Consider the following 14208-nt stretch of genomic DNA (forward strand, 5'->3'; position numbering starts at 1 on the left):
TCAACCATCAAAAAAACACTGAAGAATCTTGACCTGTGTGGCACGCCGTAGATGTTGCGCGCATTGCCAGTTGGGATAGCGTATGGTTCGTGGTGCCGGGAGAGAGTAAGTGGAAACAAGTTGTTATTACGATTTACGTCAAAATATACATCATTCCTTTAATCGAAATACTTGTAACATTTATGACAGCTTTCTGTATTTTATGATAGGCACAGTGGAAATTGATGGTTTCGTTTTGCTTTCATTTCCTGTGAATATGTCGGCTTTATTGAACGTAAATCCACAATTCTTATTTACAAAAATAATCGTAACGCTTTTCGTTTTATTACAATATACATTTTGGACACACTAGTATATATTTTAAATAATGCTGCAACATACATGTATTTAAGTTATTACCATGTAAAGGGATTATTTGGCACAAACAAACCATCGCGTGTTGCTTTTGTTGTTCTAACTTAAATTCACCTTAGGCGTACGTGTCATGAAAACTGTGGACTTCAGAATTATATAATATACAACAACACGAAGTTCTTCAAGTTAAACTATTAGTTACCTACCCAGTAGTCGACAATCTGTAGCCTTCATTGTTATCGTTATAAACCATCACATAAGTGTTTAAAATGTACCGACAGCTTTACATTTGTCGTGCTTAACCCACTCCCTCTGTTTTCTAGTAAATAAAGATGACAACCGCCGCCAGACCCACATTTGAGCCTGCAAGGGGAGGGAGAGGGAAAGGAGAGGGAGATTTAAGTGCACTGTCTAAACAGTATTCCAGCAGAGATCTTCCATCACACACAAAAATCAAATACAGGTGGGTCTGATTACAGGAGGACATCATACTCGAGTAAATCGGAAAGATCAGTCGCAGGATTCTAGGTTAAAAGGTGTTTCATAACGTTTAAAAATATGTTTCTGTTTTACAGAAAGTGGTTATTGTGTAATTCTATTGTAAAACTGTGGGGTTTTGCTTGATAAATATTTCCAATAAACACAAGAAGACACAAATGACAATGCTATAACAAACATTTCTAAATTGTGTTGCCTTTATGACACTTGCCGAAGTTCTAAGAATTAAGCTTATCTTCATGATTAATGAGATGGCATATATTTGGTAATTCACCAGGAACATGGAACATTCCAGCAAAGCAGTATATTCATACATTACAGAATACGTGTCAGCCATTTAAACAACAGTGATTTAATTTATACATTAAGGGCTGCCTTATTGTAATACACACATTCACATCAATCTAGAAATGTAATCTAAAGCAGCACGGTCCTACTACAGGGATGGAAATATGTCTTGTAATAGTAGCTTTAGCCATTCCAGGTTTTACTTTTAAGCTTGAAAAATCTCAACGTTGACTTGTTTGACCATTATGAAGAACAGGCTGTGCTATTGATTTTCACCCCTAGTCAGGAGGAGTAAGGTGGTAATCACTGAATAATGATCACACACACACACATCTGTGTGTGTTTCTCAACGTTATTCCCATAGACAGCCCACTCAGGATGCCCCAGAGGAGATCCGCACTCGTGACTTCCGCCGTGAGCTGGAGGAGAGAGAGCGAATTGCTGTGAGAGAGAAGACCAGAGACAGACCAGCCAGGGGTAACTTCAAGCTGCTTCAGCCATAATCGTAGCAATGCAGGCGTAAACGATCACTGTTCACAGTAGGTGCATTGAGCACGGTGGATGGGTCTAGTACACCATGCCAGTTCTCCTGATCTGAGTATATAACTTTATATTTTTATAGAAAGTAATAAATAAGAGAAGCCTTGTGATATTGCCTTGGTTCATATGCCTACTAGCCTAAATCCTGAATGCATATGAACCTGTTTTATATCCCGTCGCTTAATATCATACCACTCGCCATACACCATAGGTTCTTTGAGAAATTACCTCTCTCAATATCATCTCGCAAACCTGCTTATTGTCATATTTTGTGCAGCCTGGCAAATGCTGCGTGGCCAGGCTTTACTAAGTAACCGTAACCACAGGATATAATTAATTTTCAACACAAATAACAACCAATAATCATCTCGGTTGATAAACTGATATTTTGTGCAGCCTGTGAAATGCTGTGTGGGTGGTCTTAACGGGATATGGTTCAGTTACAAAACGCCAATTTCACCAAATTTTAATCAGTCACACAAATCAAGCACACAAAATCAAGTGCAACGCCTAATTGACAGCTCTCATCAGTCGACAGTTCATGCCTTTTTAGATGACACAAATTGTTTCGTTCCAGTTAATGATACAAAACTTATTTGTCCTGTGGGAAACTATATGCATGTGTTTAAATGTAAAGAACGACTAAATGTACAATATTAAAACACTGCTCTTTAATTCACTGTTAGTTTGTTTTTCTCGCACTCGCAATGTGCTGTCATAGGCAAACCTGAAACTCAGTTTATATCATGACCCGCTTTATATCACAAGTTATGCCTGCACGGCAATCATGATATAAAGCGGGTTCATCTGTATCTCTTCATTTCCAAAGTGTTACTTTGTGAAAGTTTTCTGTCCTCATCAATGAGTGATTTGTTTTGTTTCAGAGCATACAACCTCCTCCTCCTCCTCCTCCTCTTCCAAGAGGCCCCGGTTAGACCAGATTCCAGCAGCCAACCTTGATGCAGACGATCCCCTCACAGATGTATGTCTTATTGGTTCTGCTACTACTTACACCTTCAACTTTTTACTAGAGAAACTGGATAGAATTATCCAGCTGTCATTTATCAGCTTTGTCTTATTTGATTACTGCAATTGGGTAGAAATCTGTCAACAGTGACTACATGACATGCCTTCACACACCTCTTTTCTTTCACCATTACCTTACATAACCTTAATGTGCAAAAAAAATATTGCCCTTGGTTTGTGAGGATAATGGAGAACTTAGCATAAATTAACATTTCTCGATTTAATGTGAATCTTCTGTGAAACTTTTGCTACCATTCTGTAGAAGGAACAAGTAGTCTTTTTGGTCAGCTGTGCATAACCATGCATTTGTCTATCCTGCATGCATATATATTTTTTTACATAGTCGCCACCGGTTAGAACGGGCGCGTTTCTGTTAACTTGATTCACCCGCAGTAAACGATGGACGGTATAAACTCACACAGAATAACCTGATATTCAAAATGTCCCCCAGTCACCAATACAGTAATCAAAACAAACAAGCGTGTATGTGGTTAAAAATCTTTATTAAGACACTAATAAAAAAAGACATTAAAACCTATGAATGTAATAAAGTATAGCAATCTGTCGCATATCCAACTGTAATAGGACCAGAGTAAGGGCGCATATGTCAAAAGGCGGATAAATGAGTCCTGTTTTATATGTCATTATATACAGCTGTAACAATTACTGTGCTATATTATTATTGTTTTGAGATTAAGATTGTATTAGGGAGCTCCTCTAAATCCCTTGTTTAGAAAGATACAGGGTATTAATGCTTGTGACAGAGCAGCCGTCTGCCGTGTGGTTGCATGCATTCGCTGCTGAGTGACAGGCAGGAGATCGAGGCGGAGGTTGAAGTTGATACTCCCCGCAGGCGAACAGGATTTATTTACATATTGTAGCGCTGAGCTGTGAGGTTTCCAGGATATAATGAGACAGACAACAGTTGCGGTTCAAAGCAGTAGGAAACCGCTGTATTAATTATTTTTTTAGCTTTTAGTGAATAATGGCTCTCATTCCTCCACTCTCTTGCAAACTCAATCTCTCCCACCCCCCTCAGTGACGCACTCACTCACAGGCAGTCTTTCAGCTCTAAGTCACACAAGCACCAAAACTCATAGAGAACAGATCTGAACAAGAATAACACAGTTTACAAGCACACATTATTTACAGAGTACTCCCATCCCCTTCCCCAGTCAATAATCAGGTCCATTCCCACATTGTCCCCAGCTTTTTGAAGCAACGTTGCATTGTTTGCTGACTGACAGAGTTCCAAGCATGCTTTAGCAAGCGCACAGCATCAAACAGAGACATTTTATTTACACTGAATTTTTGTGCTGATGCTCATCGCTTTTCTCTTTCCAGCCATGCTTGCTTGCTGTTAACACTGCATACAGGGATTAAATAGCCAAGGTATAGTACAGGGATAAACGCTCAGTAACAAGTTGCAAACAGCTGATTGATCGATCTGTCAAGCATTTTTAGCTACAGTAAAGTGCTGCCTTTTTTATTGAAATCTGTGAATGACAAGGTAAGAGGTGAAAACAGCTGATTTGTGGATTAATAAGAGCGATTGCTACAGTATAAGCAGTGTGTTTGTTATTTAAATCTATGTGAATGGCACATAACGAGATCCAGCTGAGTTTGGCCGAAATATACAGCGTGCTTAACACTGTATGAACGATGCCTTTATTATTGAAATCAATGGGAATAGCAAACGCTATTTGTCCGATATAAACAGCTGCCCGAAATAACCATGTACGATGTAAGTGGTGGCGACTGTATATTCATTAAGTTCCCCAGTAGTAATATTGTATTTCTCTTTTAATACTAATTCATGTCTTTTGACACACTCAATTTGTTTCGGTTTTGACATTTTTGTAGATTTTTGCCTGTTTTTCTGTCATGACATGGGTTCAAGATCCTACTCTTGGCATAAGCCATGTTTACCCTCCATTCCCCATCCCTTCTTTACTGTATGACCTGATCTTGTGTTGGCATTAACAGGATGATGAAGAGGATGAAAACTCTGATGAGGACAGTGATGACGACACAGCCGCCCTGCTGGCTGAACTCGACAAGATCAAGAAGGAGCGCGCCGAAGAGCACGAGCGCAAGGTAAATCACAGAGCACCTCAATAACTACAGATTGTAACACTTTGTTATAGAGCTTGAAATATTCACATACCTTCCTGAAATAGGATTACAGCCACCAGGAATGTCACTTGTCAGAGTTCGTTATATTTAACTTTTGGTTGAGAAAGGATCCTGTTTGCATTCACACAGCGCACAGGGGAGTAAAGAATTGAAGTGGCTATGGAGAGTCAACAAGTTCTGGTTACTTGGCTCGGTGTACTGTATATGTTTAAAACGTTTCTTGGGACTATCAAGTTCCTTTCTGAAAGTGTATCAGTAAAACATAATAGTGTAAATCCTGGGCGATAATTTAAAATTCATTTAAATTAATGAATACAAAATATCAAATCTGTTTTGAGATTTTATTATAGCCTGTTGATTGATAAATGTTACATATGACTGAAAAATGCCATTATACTTGAATTCAATCAATGTACCGATTAGAAAGCAGCAAGTAATCAGACAAACAAAACTAATTTCAGGTCACCAATACAGGCACAGTAAATGAAACTACAATGCTTAATAAAAATAAACTGACCTTCTCACAGAAGCATTTTATTTACTGTAAATCACTGACTCCCTGCGCTTGGCTACAATGTCTCTTTGAATCCAGGTGCTTATTTTACTAATTTTGGCACCGCGTAGTAAGCACAGCCATCCTCAAATTACTATCAAATTGTTTTTGGTTGAGGGGACATCCCTTTCACTTGTTTTGCTGCTTCACCTGGTTCATTCATAGTTTATTTTTTTTTCTGTAAATACAGCTCACATTTAAATTAAGTCGATACACAAACTACCAGGCGTGGCAGACCCAACATTTTTTTTTTCTTTTATTAGTTCAAAACTTCCAAACTTCACATGATGCTTTTAAAGATTAAGGTTATCAGCATTACTTGAATGCCTATGTGTTGTACTGTTTTCCACCACCAGATGGCAGAAAGGGGTGGATCAAGTACTCAGTCGTACTCAATGGATTTTAATGGTGGTGGGAGGGGGGAAAACTAAAGAAGCTTCAAAATACATTTTCATAGTTTTGTTTACAGTCCCCTTACCTGTTTGCAATCATTGAAACCTAATGCAAAATAGCTCCTCGCAAGATTGTGCTTTCTTCTATAAAGACACTTTGGATGATCTAGCCTGCAGTTTGTTAAATGTGTCTATGGTAGGCAAATAGAAGCGAAACTTGCAGCCCCTAATTTCAGTTGATCTCTACTAGTGTTTTCAGTTATAAGTGGTTTTGGCATCTTGTTTTTTCATCTTGATAACAAATACGGTTGATCACTTGTTGATGTTGCTGTTCCCAGTAGTTTAAAATTTGAATAATTGCTCCGTACCAAATGGATCCTTTGTTGCATAATCTTATGTACCCCATGTTGAGAGGATTTACTGTACTTTACTGGAAAGAGAATACTGTGCATCCTTCATTCCATCATTGCGTGCTTATATTTGTGTAGCCTCATTTCAGAAGTCATACTGCGCTGTGCACACGGACAAACACATCTTAATCACTTGCATTTGCTAGGTCACAATGCAAGGGTTTTCAGCTCCAGGTCCTACTCTCGTTCATTAATGGCTTCTGTTTATAGGGGAAACTGGCTTGTGTTTACACTACAGGCTTTTTTTAATGTTTCAGTGAGATCAGTTGCAGATCATTCATCACACAGCAGCACTGGTCTTGTGCTTCAGTCAAAGCAAGAACTTAGCTGTGGAGTAATTGCAGCGCTTAACCCATTTTGCTACTTATAATGTATTTTATTGTGCTAGCTCAGGGTTATAGACTGTATATTGTTGCATCTAGATGACAGATGTATTTAAATGTATGGATCGTAAGATTTGAACCTGTACAGTAGATGCAGATATGTTATATTTGCTTGACCAAAGTTGTGAGTTTAAGGGTTTCATTTGTTTTCTCACCATTAAGCTAAGAAGTTATACTGGTCCCATTCTTGATGACATATGCTGCATGATGTTATTTTTAACCAAGCCTTTTACATTTCTTTCTAAATTTATACCAGATTACTGCAAATACATACCATACTGTATTTTGTACAGAGCCCAGCATATCCAATCATACCAGATGGGGTCATAGTAGACTGACTAAAATGTTTTCTCTTGGTCTTTATGGACATTTGTAATTAATGTTGTAGCATGTGTCTTAGTGGGCAGTTTTGTTTTGGTTTCCTGTCTTGAAGTTTCGCAGTTTTCTGTTCATTGAAATGAGACTGCAGAGTATTAGATCACCCCTGTGATGTTTTCTGTCAGGGCAGTGGCCAGCAAAAAAATTAACCATTAAATTGCTGCTTTTTTTAAATAAAATATATTTGGTCTTACTGATCTCAGTGTCATTCTGAACTGTGGTGCTTTGCATTATATTAGAGATGAGGGCAATGCGTCTCAAAAGTTGGCTCTTTATTTAGTTTTAAAGCATTTGGAATTGAATAAATACTTGGATCTAGCTGTACTGTGAGAATCAGACGTTTGTAATGTAGGGTATTGAGCTTGGTGATTCTTGATATTCCAATGTAGTACTTGCACCCTGCAGACTTAGAAAACACCCACCCCGCACAAAACCTTGGTCAAGAGGGGCAAAAAGGGTATGTTGTTAGGATGTTTTGATGCACTCTTTTGGCAGGGATATGCTTAGTGAAAACTAGATTATGTTCTTTTTTTTCATTGATTTCCATGGATGAGTTGTGATTATAAGTCCAGCATGTTCCCCCAGAGCAAAAAAAACTAGTTTGTGGGAAAAGGACTGGAAGGATTTCAAGCGAGACGTGGAATGAGAAGCTTCCCATGTGAAGTAGCCTGGGATAACTTTCCCTGGATTCCTGGAGCAGCCTTCCTTCTGGTTTCTGTGGCTTCGCCTCTAATTGCACCTTGTGGTCAGGATGGGTCAGCTCCCTTGTGGCCATATAAACTGTAAAAGTATTTTTATCTTGTTGGTAAAGTGCTGCGAGAGCAGAATCTTAAAAATAATTTGTGTAGGGTAATTTGTGTAGTCTTGTACTGCTAGACAACATTACGAATACTTGAATACAATGTTTTTCTTTTAATCTGTCTTTTGTTATTTAAAGTCTTAAAAGCATATCATGCACATATGTATTTTTTCTTGATAGTGAAATCTGTTTTTATAGAGCGTACAAAATATGGTCATATTTTTTCCTGCCACCAAGAAGTGTTTTTCCTTTCTGTCTTTAATTTACAACCTGTGATCTCAATGTAGAATAATACACGTGTCTGCATTTTAATATAACAATAATCAGCAATAGCCTATAAAATGTGTTGTCTGTTTTTCTGGTGTGCTCGTACTTTCTGCTATTCACAGCATTCCAATTTGCTAGTGTCCTTTTAAGGAATGCAATGTATAATGAAAACCCCTGCATTTCTGCACACCCTTGCATGAAGTTTCCACGACAGTGAAGATATACTGTAGTGAGCTGCGACATGACACAGTGGAGTTAGAAAAGCACTCAGAATTATCAGTGTTTATAGTAAACTCCAGAGTGTCTGGAATTCAACTGTTAATGTCGGCACACTCAAGTTTATTGTACGGCAAAGATCTTGTAAACTCCCATTTTTAGAGAAGGCATTTCCGGATCTGGGATTTGCAGCCAATTTATTTTTTATTTGTTTTCGGAAATGTTAGCAGATTTACAAGGAACCCTATTTTCAACTTGTTAATTACAGGAGGAATTTGTTTTTACTCTTTGTAGAAGAACAAAAAAAGGGTCTGACTTCATGAAGTCTTCCCAATTAGTTCCTGTCCTCTGGGGGAATATCCCTTTTCTTTGATGGAGTTTTTAAAGGGCAGTAATGGCAATAAAAGACCTGGAGTGTCTATTGCTGTTACTTATGAACATGCCCTAAGTAAAACTTGCCTTGCACTCTCTAGACACTTTAGTAATTGCTTCATTGATTTCCATATTATATAAATCTACTACAAAAAATGTTCTGTAATTCTATTGGTTCAGATGCATCCCATAATTTTAATATGTGCTTTTATAGCCCTGCGACAAGGATAAGTCAGTTCAGCATAAGAATTCTGGGACAGGGATCAGTGTGGCTGTGTCGAATCCAGTTAACAGCAGCTGTGTTCTGTGTGTCTACAGGAGCGTGAGCAGAAGGCAGAGGAGGAGCGGATCCGCATGGAGAACATTCTGAGTGGAAACCCTCTGCTCAACCTGGCAGGGCAGCAGCAACCAGCACAGCAACAGCTGGTGCCGGCACAGACAGCCTTCAGTGTCAAAAGAAGGTAGAGCACCTACATCCAGAATGAGCAGCATACCAAGCTGCAGCATTTGTCCACTGTTATTCTACTGTAATATTGTTACTGTCAACAATGCAGGAGTCATGGCAATAGCGTTAAAATGCAGGGGGAAAGTTTCAGACAGAAGCAAACTGAATGGCCTCTCCAAGACCACTGTTTCACCTTTTGTTGATAAAGTGACACGTCCACAGTAGTAGTATTTGGAGCTAAAATAGTTTCCACTGTGGTTTTGTAGCTGCTCATGAATAAGTGAAACTGAACTGGTTCTATGTATTCTGTTAAATGTGTAGAATAGTACTCAACAAATTGCTGAATATCAATACAAAAGTAACAAGTCCCTCAATTTCTTTTCCCATTTATTTCAGTAATGAAATATAATTAATCAATACAAACATTAAGTTTTTCGTATGGAAACAAGAAGATCAAATAACGTAATCATTATTTATTTTAGGTGGGATGACGATGTTGTATTTAAGAACTGCGCCAAGGGCATTGATGAGGCGAAGAGGGAGAAAAGATTTGTGAATGACACCCTGCGATCTGAATTTCACAAGAAGTTCATGGAAAAGTACATCAAATAGCCAATGGGTTGTGTCTCTCGCGGACATTTGCTGAAAAAACAAACCTTTTTCTTACCGCTTCTGCGGTGGAGTTTTGCGTTTTGGTTTATCTAACAGTCATTCTCATTGGTCTTTAGAAGGGATTCTTACTTTATTCACACTGACTCGTATTGAAATGGATGCACAGTACATTTCTTCAAGTTTTTTTTTTTTTTTAAATGATTTTTAGAAACGACTTTTTTTTATCAAATAGTCTGTTAACTTTTAAAAGCAGCTCTACAACTAGATATTTCATTTATTTGAAGTTTTGTGTCCATAGATTCAGTTTTGAGCCACATATAATACAAGTCATAAACAAATAATAAACTTTTTTTATATACAAGTATAAAAATGTCACCTGTCTTTATTTGTGGTATGCAAATTATGTATTGCTTATAGCGGTAAGGATAACAAAATCCTGCCTCATTAACATCACAACTTTTATTTCTGGTTCAGTATTATTTTTCTGCATTTTGTTTACTGATCACTTTGAATTGGGTAAGACTAATTGATCCTGTTCCTCACGTGCCCGTGTTGTCTGTGCTTCTCCGTATAACTAGTTGTGGAGATTCATGTAATCGTGTGGATGCTACAATCCTGCTCTTGTGTCTGTAGTAACACCGCTGGTTACCTAATCCGTTAGAAAAATGAAGTTACAAATGTCCAGTTTTCGTGATTAAAAAATACCAAGATATCTTCAAGACTTGCAGTGTTAATTACCTATAACATTTGACAGAATTCTTAGTGTGTGACATGTGCTTAGTAAAAATATACATTGTTTACATGTTTTGAGTTTAAATGTAACCAATGTACAGAAGCATATGTAATGTTTTATATTTTTGGCTCACTTGGTTCATTACTCTTTTAAAATGTGTAACCACATGCTTCAAGCTGCTTTCCATGGCTGCCTCCCCCGACTGATCAGATTTCCACTGTTTTCTTGGAATGCAACGAACCTGTCAGCAACCACTGTTTTCTGAACATTGCTTAAAACACGGAGACATATGGCGAGCAGGTGATGATAAAGCCTGCCTAGGAAAACTTTTTAAAAAAGCGCACCATTTGCTGATTTCAGCAGAGGTTGCAAGATTTTGGAAATGACACTCCCAATTTGTAATTTTCAGCAGATCTCTGAAGACAATGCTGTGCAATTAGGTATGGGCCTCGTCGATATCAAGCTACTTCATTTCAAGCACCGTTGACCGGGGGCATCTATTTATATTTGATATGAATACATGGACATTGATTGAAAGACATTTTTGCCGCATGCGATGAATGTATCCTGGTTATCCTGTACAGCAGTGTGCGTGTGAGATGCATGTCTGTTTGTTATTTGTTGAAAGAACAGATTTGATTTGGAAGCGAGAAAATGATTTAGCTGAAAACAGTTCCTATGTGAGTATTTCTGTCCCTGTGGTACCGAAGAAACATTTCAGTGTGGAGGTCAGTTATCTGAATACCAGATGGCAATGATGTAACTGCTGTTCCGTGAACATCATTTGCACCCCAAGCAACACATTCTTTTTTTTCCTTAAACCTACATTAAATTACTTGTCTGATAGTAATTAAATCTGAGCATTGTCATAACTACAAAAACATTTAAAAAGTACTTGTTTGTAAGGTGTACTAGTGAATTAGCCAAGGTTGTATTAGTGTTACCTTAGAATGACTTTCATTGGAATGTATGACTTCCTTCACAGAAATCTAATTTGGAGGTGTTGAAATATTTGCGTGTTGGAACTTATTTGAGTCTGCAATAAAAAAAAAAAAGGCCACGTTGTTTCTCCAAAACTCCTTTATAATAAGGCTAACTGTCAATTTACAACATAAAAGTGTAATTTTCCATGTTTTTCCAACTGCATGCTTTTTAGAATTAGTGTACAGTACTGTATGGGTTAAATAAATACTGTTGTAAATAAAAAGATCATTTTAACTACCGACACTTGGATGAAAATTAAAACTCGAAACAAAATAAATAACTAGGACTGTATTTTATAATGTTAGAATGCAATTGAAAGCACTGTGGTACTGCACTTCTCAACATGATGCATTTTGGATATTAAAAAAAACTGTGTGACAGCAATATGATTTTCTGTTTTATTGTTTTCTTCTTGGGATAGTTATAGAAGAATGTGCACATACTGTAATAGATGAAATAGAGAGCTGGGTGGTTGATACAGTCCTAAGAGTATGTTCTGAACATGCATTTGTTGTGCCATCTGATTGTTGTTATTCAGATTTTTTCTTTGTACGTGGGTGAGCTCAAACAGCACCTGCAGTTCAGGGGAATTAGCAGGAATGGCATGCCTGGACTGGTTAATGCCAGTACTGAGATAACATGATCTAAGTTTTACATCTTCCATTACCAGTAGCAGGAGAGTGCTAATTGGTATAGTATTGATAGGCATGTACATGCTTCTATTATGTAGTTCTCTGTGGTTTACCATGCCAAAACGCATAGCAGAGACAACTCAAGAGCTGCACATCTTAATTCATTATTTCTAGTTTTATTGAATAAACGTGTTTCACCCGTTAGGGAATGTTGCGAGAAAAGCCCTAATCACCCAGATGACAATACTCAAGGAACCTTGCATTTTATTGGGAATATCAGTTGATCACATGTTGGTGTGCAATGGCAATCTGATGAATAACCAAATACAACAAAGGAGGTACATGTGAAAGCTCTTCAATGGAATTTAACATCAATAGTGTTTTTCATGCATATCTTTACTGATCACAAATGGAAAAAGTCAAATTATCTAAGTAGTTTTCTTAGGTAAACACAAGTGTGACCCTCATAGCATTAGCTTTGCATTGTGGTGACCTCTATAGGTTTCAAGTTGAGAAGATGATGTACTGTTCTTCTTTGTGTTGGCAGCTGTGAAAGGCTTCAGTCAATGCTAAAGGAGTTTTTTGTTCAATTGAGCACACAGAAAATAGAAAACAGACCGACAAAATAAATTGGTAAAAACATTTGTGGGAATGCTGACCTTAAAATAAAACAGAAAATGGGCTTGGTGGTGCAGCTGGCTGATGCACTGGCTGTTCATGCCTTTCAACTCTCGAGTCCTGGGAAATTAGGTGGTGGTCACCTAGCGCCAATGGACATTATACAATACAACGGACAGGCTGCTTGAGAGAGGTCTGGGACTGAGTGGCAGGGGGTGTTGAATCAGTTGGTCAAACACAATAAGAAATGTATGGTTTCACATGCAGTCCTTAAATCTTGTATTTGTGTTCTTAATCTCCAAACAGTTTTGACTGTGTCAACCAAGAACCAGACAGACATAAATACACAGATGGTGGTCAGCATTAGTAAGAGTTGGTTTAAAGGATTAGTACAGTGCAGTATCAGAGGTAGGCAATTCCAGTGGAAGAGATATGTAGGTGTAACATTGTACTTTTTTTTTTCTTTTTTTAATAAGCGGCAGTGGAACTGAAACCTGCAAACCTAGTTTCTTATATTCTGTACCCATTACTAAAGCACCGTTTCACTGGTGGCCCAAAGCATATTTAATAGGGATTGTATTTCAGCACACAGTGCCACCAGGTGGTCCAATGTTGTAATTGCAGAACAGATCTTGAAGCAACAATCAAATGGGATTTTTTAAAAATGGATACCTCAATAAACAGCATCAGATCTCTGTTCTGTAATTATGTTTACTGCATTAGAAATACCAAATGTGGTTCAATTTGGAGCCAGGCGTAGCTTCAAATAACTATAATACAGTAAACATGCGTATATAATCCTGCACTTGTCTGCTATGTACTAATCCCCGTTTCACTCTAGCCAGCCAGTTCAAGCAACCTGCCAGGGGGGTAAGGTGTCACTTGTGCAGAATGCAGCCGAAACGTACCCTGGAAACTATGAGCAGAGACATTTTATTCATCTGGAAGCTGAAGTAGCTGGTATGAGGGAGAAAATACCTCTGGGTGTTTCAGATCTGGTGTCATGCTATTCCTCAGCCTTTTATAGTCACAGCACCTTCCATTCTTCGCTTTCCAGTCCAGCCCTGACCCTCAGAATGTGCCGTATCGCTGCAGCCCGGGGAATGGTAACCAATAGACTGGCAACTATACTACATGCTTCAAGCCTGCAGGATAACTTGCTGACACCTACAATAAATCATCTGATAGATCCAACCCACCAGATTTGTTTTTCATTGGCTGATTCAGTAACTCAGGGATCACAGTTCTTCATGTTTAACCATGTTGCAGAAGGAGTTACTTGGAGTGAGCGAAACTAAGCTTAAGGATGTGCACATTGCATAGGAAAAAGCCTATTCAAATTGGGAAGATGAAAGAGCATCTACTGGGTTGATTCACATCTGGATACAAAGCTTCTGCCTAAGAAAAAAAAATAGACCAAAGTAAATAAGTAGATACATAAGTAATAGATGGTGGCATTGTGGAGCTTGTTGTCCGTTTCGTTTTCACATTCATCTTGGGCACCGGGTTCATTTCAGTGGAATCCCCGACATCTGCATTGCTCTGCTGACACATGTTCATTCCTGTTTCTTT

The 14208-nt window shown here is 38.1% G+C and overlaps 1 protein-coding gene across 2 annotated transcripts; it reads left to right on the forward strand.

The window, feature by feature from the left end:
- LOC117405115 (protein CWC15 homolog) lies at window positions 1-10039 on the forward strand. 2 transcript variants are annotated; one of them, XM_034007917.3, is made up of 7 exons: window positions 1-105; window positions 678-817; window positions 1505-1617; window positions 2565-2662; window positions 4693-4803; window positions 8931-9073; window positions 9540-10039. In XM_034007917.3, the coding sequence occupies exons 2-7, from the start codon at window positions 687-689 to the stop codon at window positions 9667-9669; spliced, it is 726 nt and encodes a 241-aa protein (XP_033863808.1). In that variant the 5' UTR covers window positions 1-105; window positions 678-686; the 3' UTR covers window positions 9670-10039. The 2 variants fall into 2 exon arrangements, with proteins under 2 accessions (XP_033863808.1, XP_058884422.1); XM_059028439.1 differs by lacking the exon at window positions 1-105 and adding an exon at window positions 156-274.
- Window positions 10040-14208: the final 4169 nt, after the last annotated feature.

The sequence above is a fragment of the Acipenser ruthenus genome, chromosome 8 (assembly GCF_902713425.1).
Source record: "Acipenser ruthenus chromosome 8, fAciRut3.2 maternal haplotype, whole genome shotgun sequence".
NCBI lineage: Eukaryota > Metazoa > Chordata > Actinopteri > Acipenseriformes > Acipenseridae > Acipenser > Acipenser ruthenus.

Excerpts from the sequence above, each read along its gene's own strand:
- LOC117405115 (XM_034007917.3), top strand. The coding sequence starts at position 687 with ATGACAACCGCCGCCAGACCCACATTTGAGCCTGCAAGGGGAGGGAGA. Across the intron at positions 1,618-2,564 it reads CAGAGACAGACCAGCCAGGG|AGCATACAACCTCCTCCTCC; the intron begins GTAACTTCAAGC and ends GTTTTGTTTCAG. Across the intron at positions 9,074-9,539 it reads GCCTTCAGTGTCAAAAGAAG|GTGGGATGACGATGTTGTAT; the intron begins GTAGAGCACCTA and ends TATTTATTTTAG.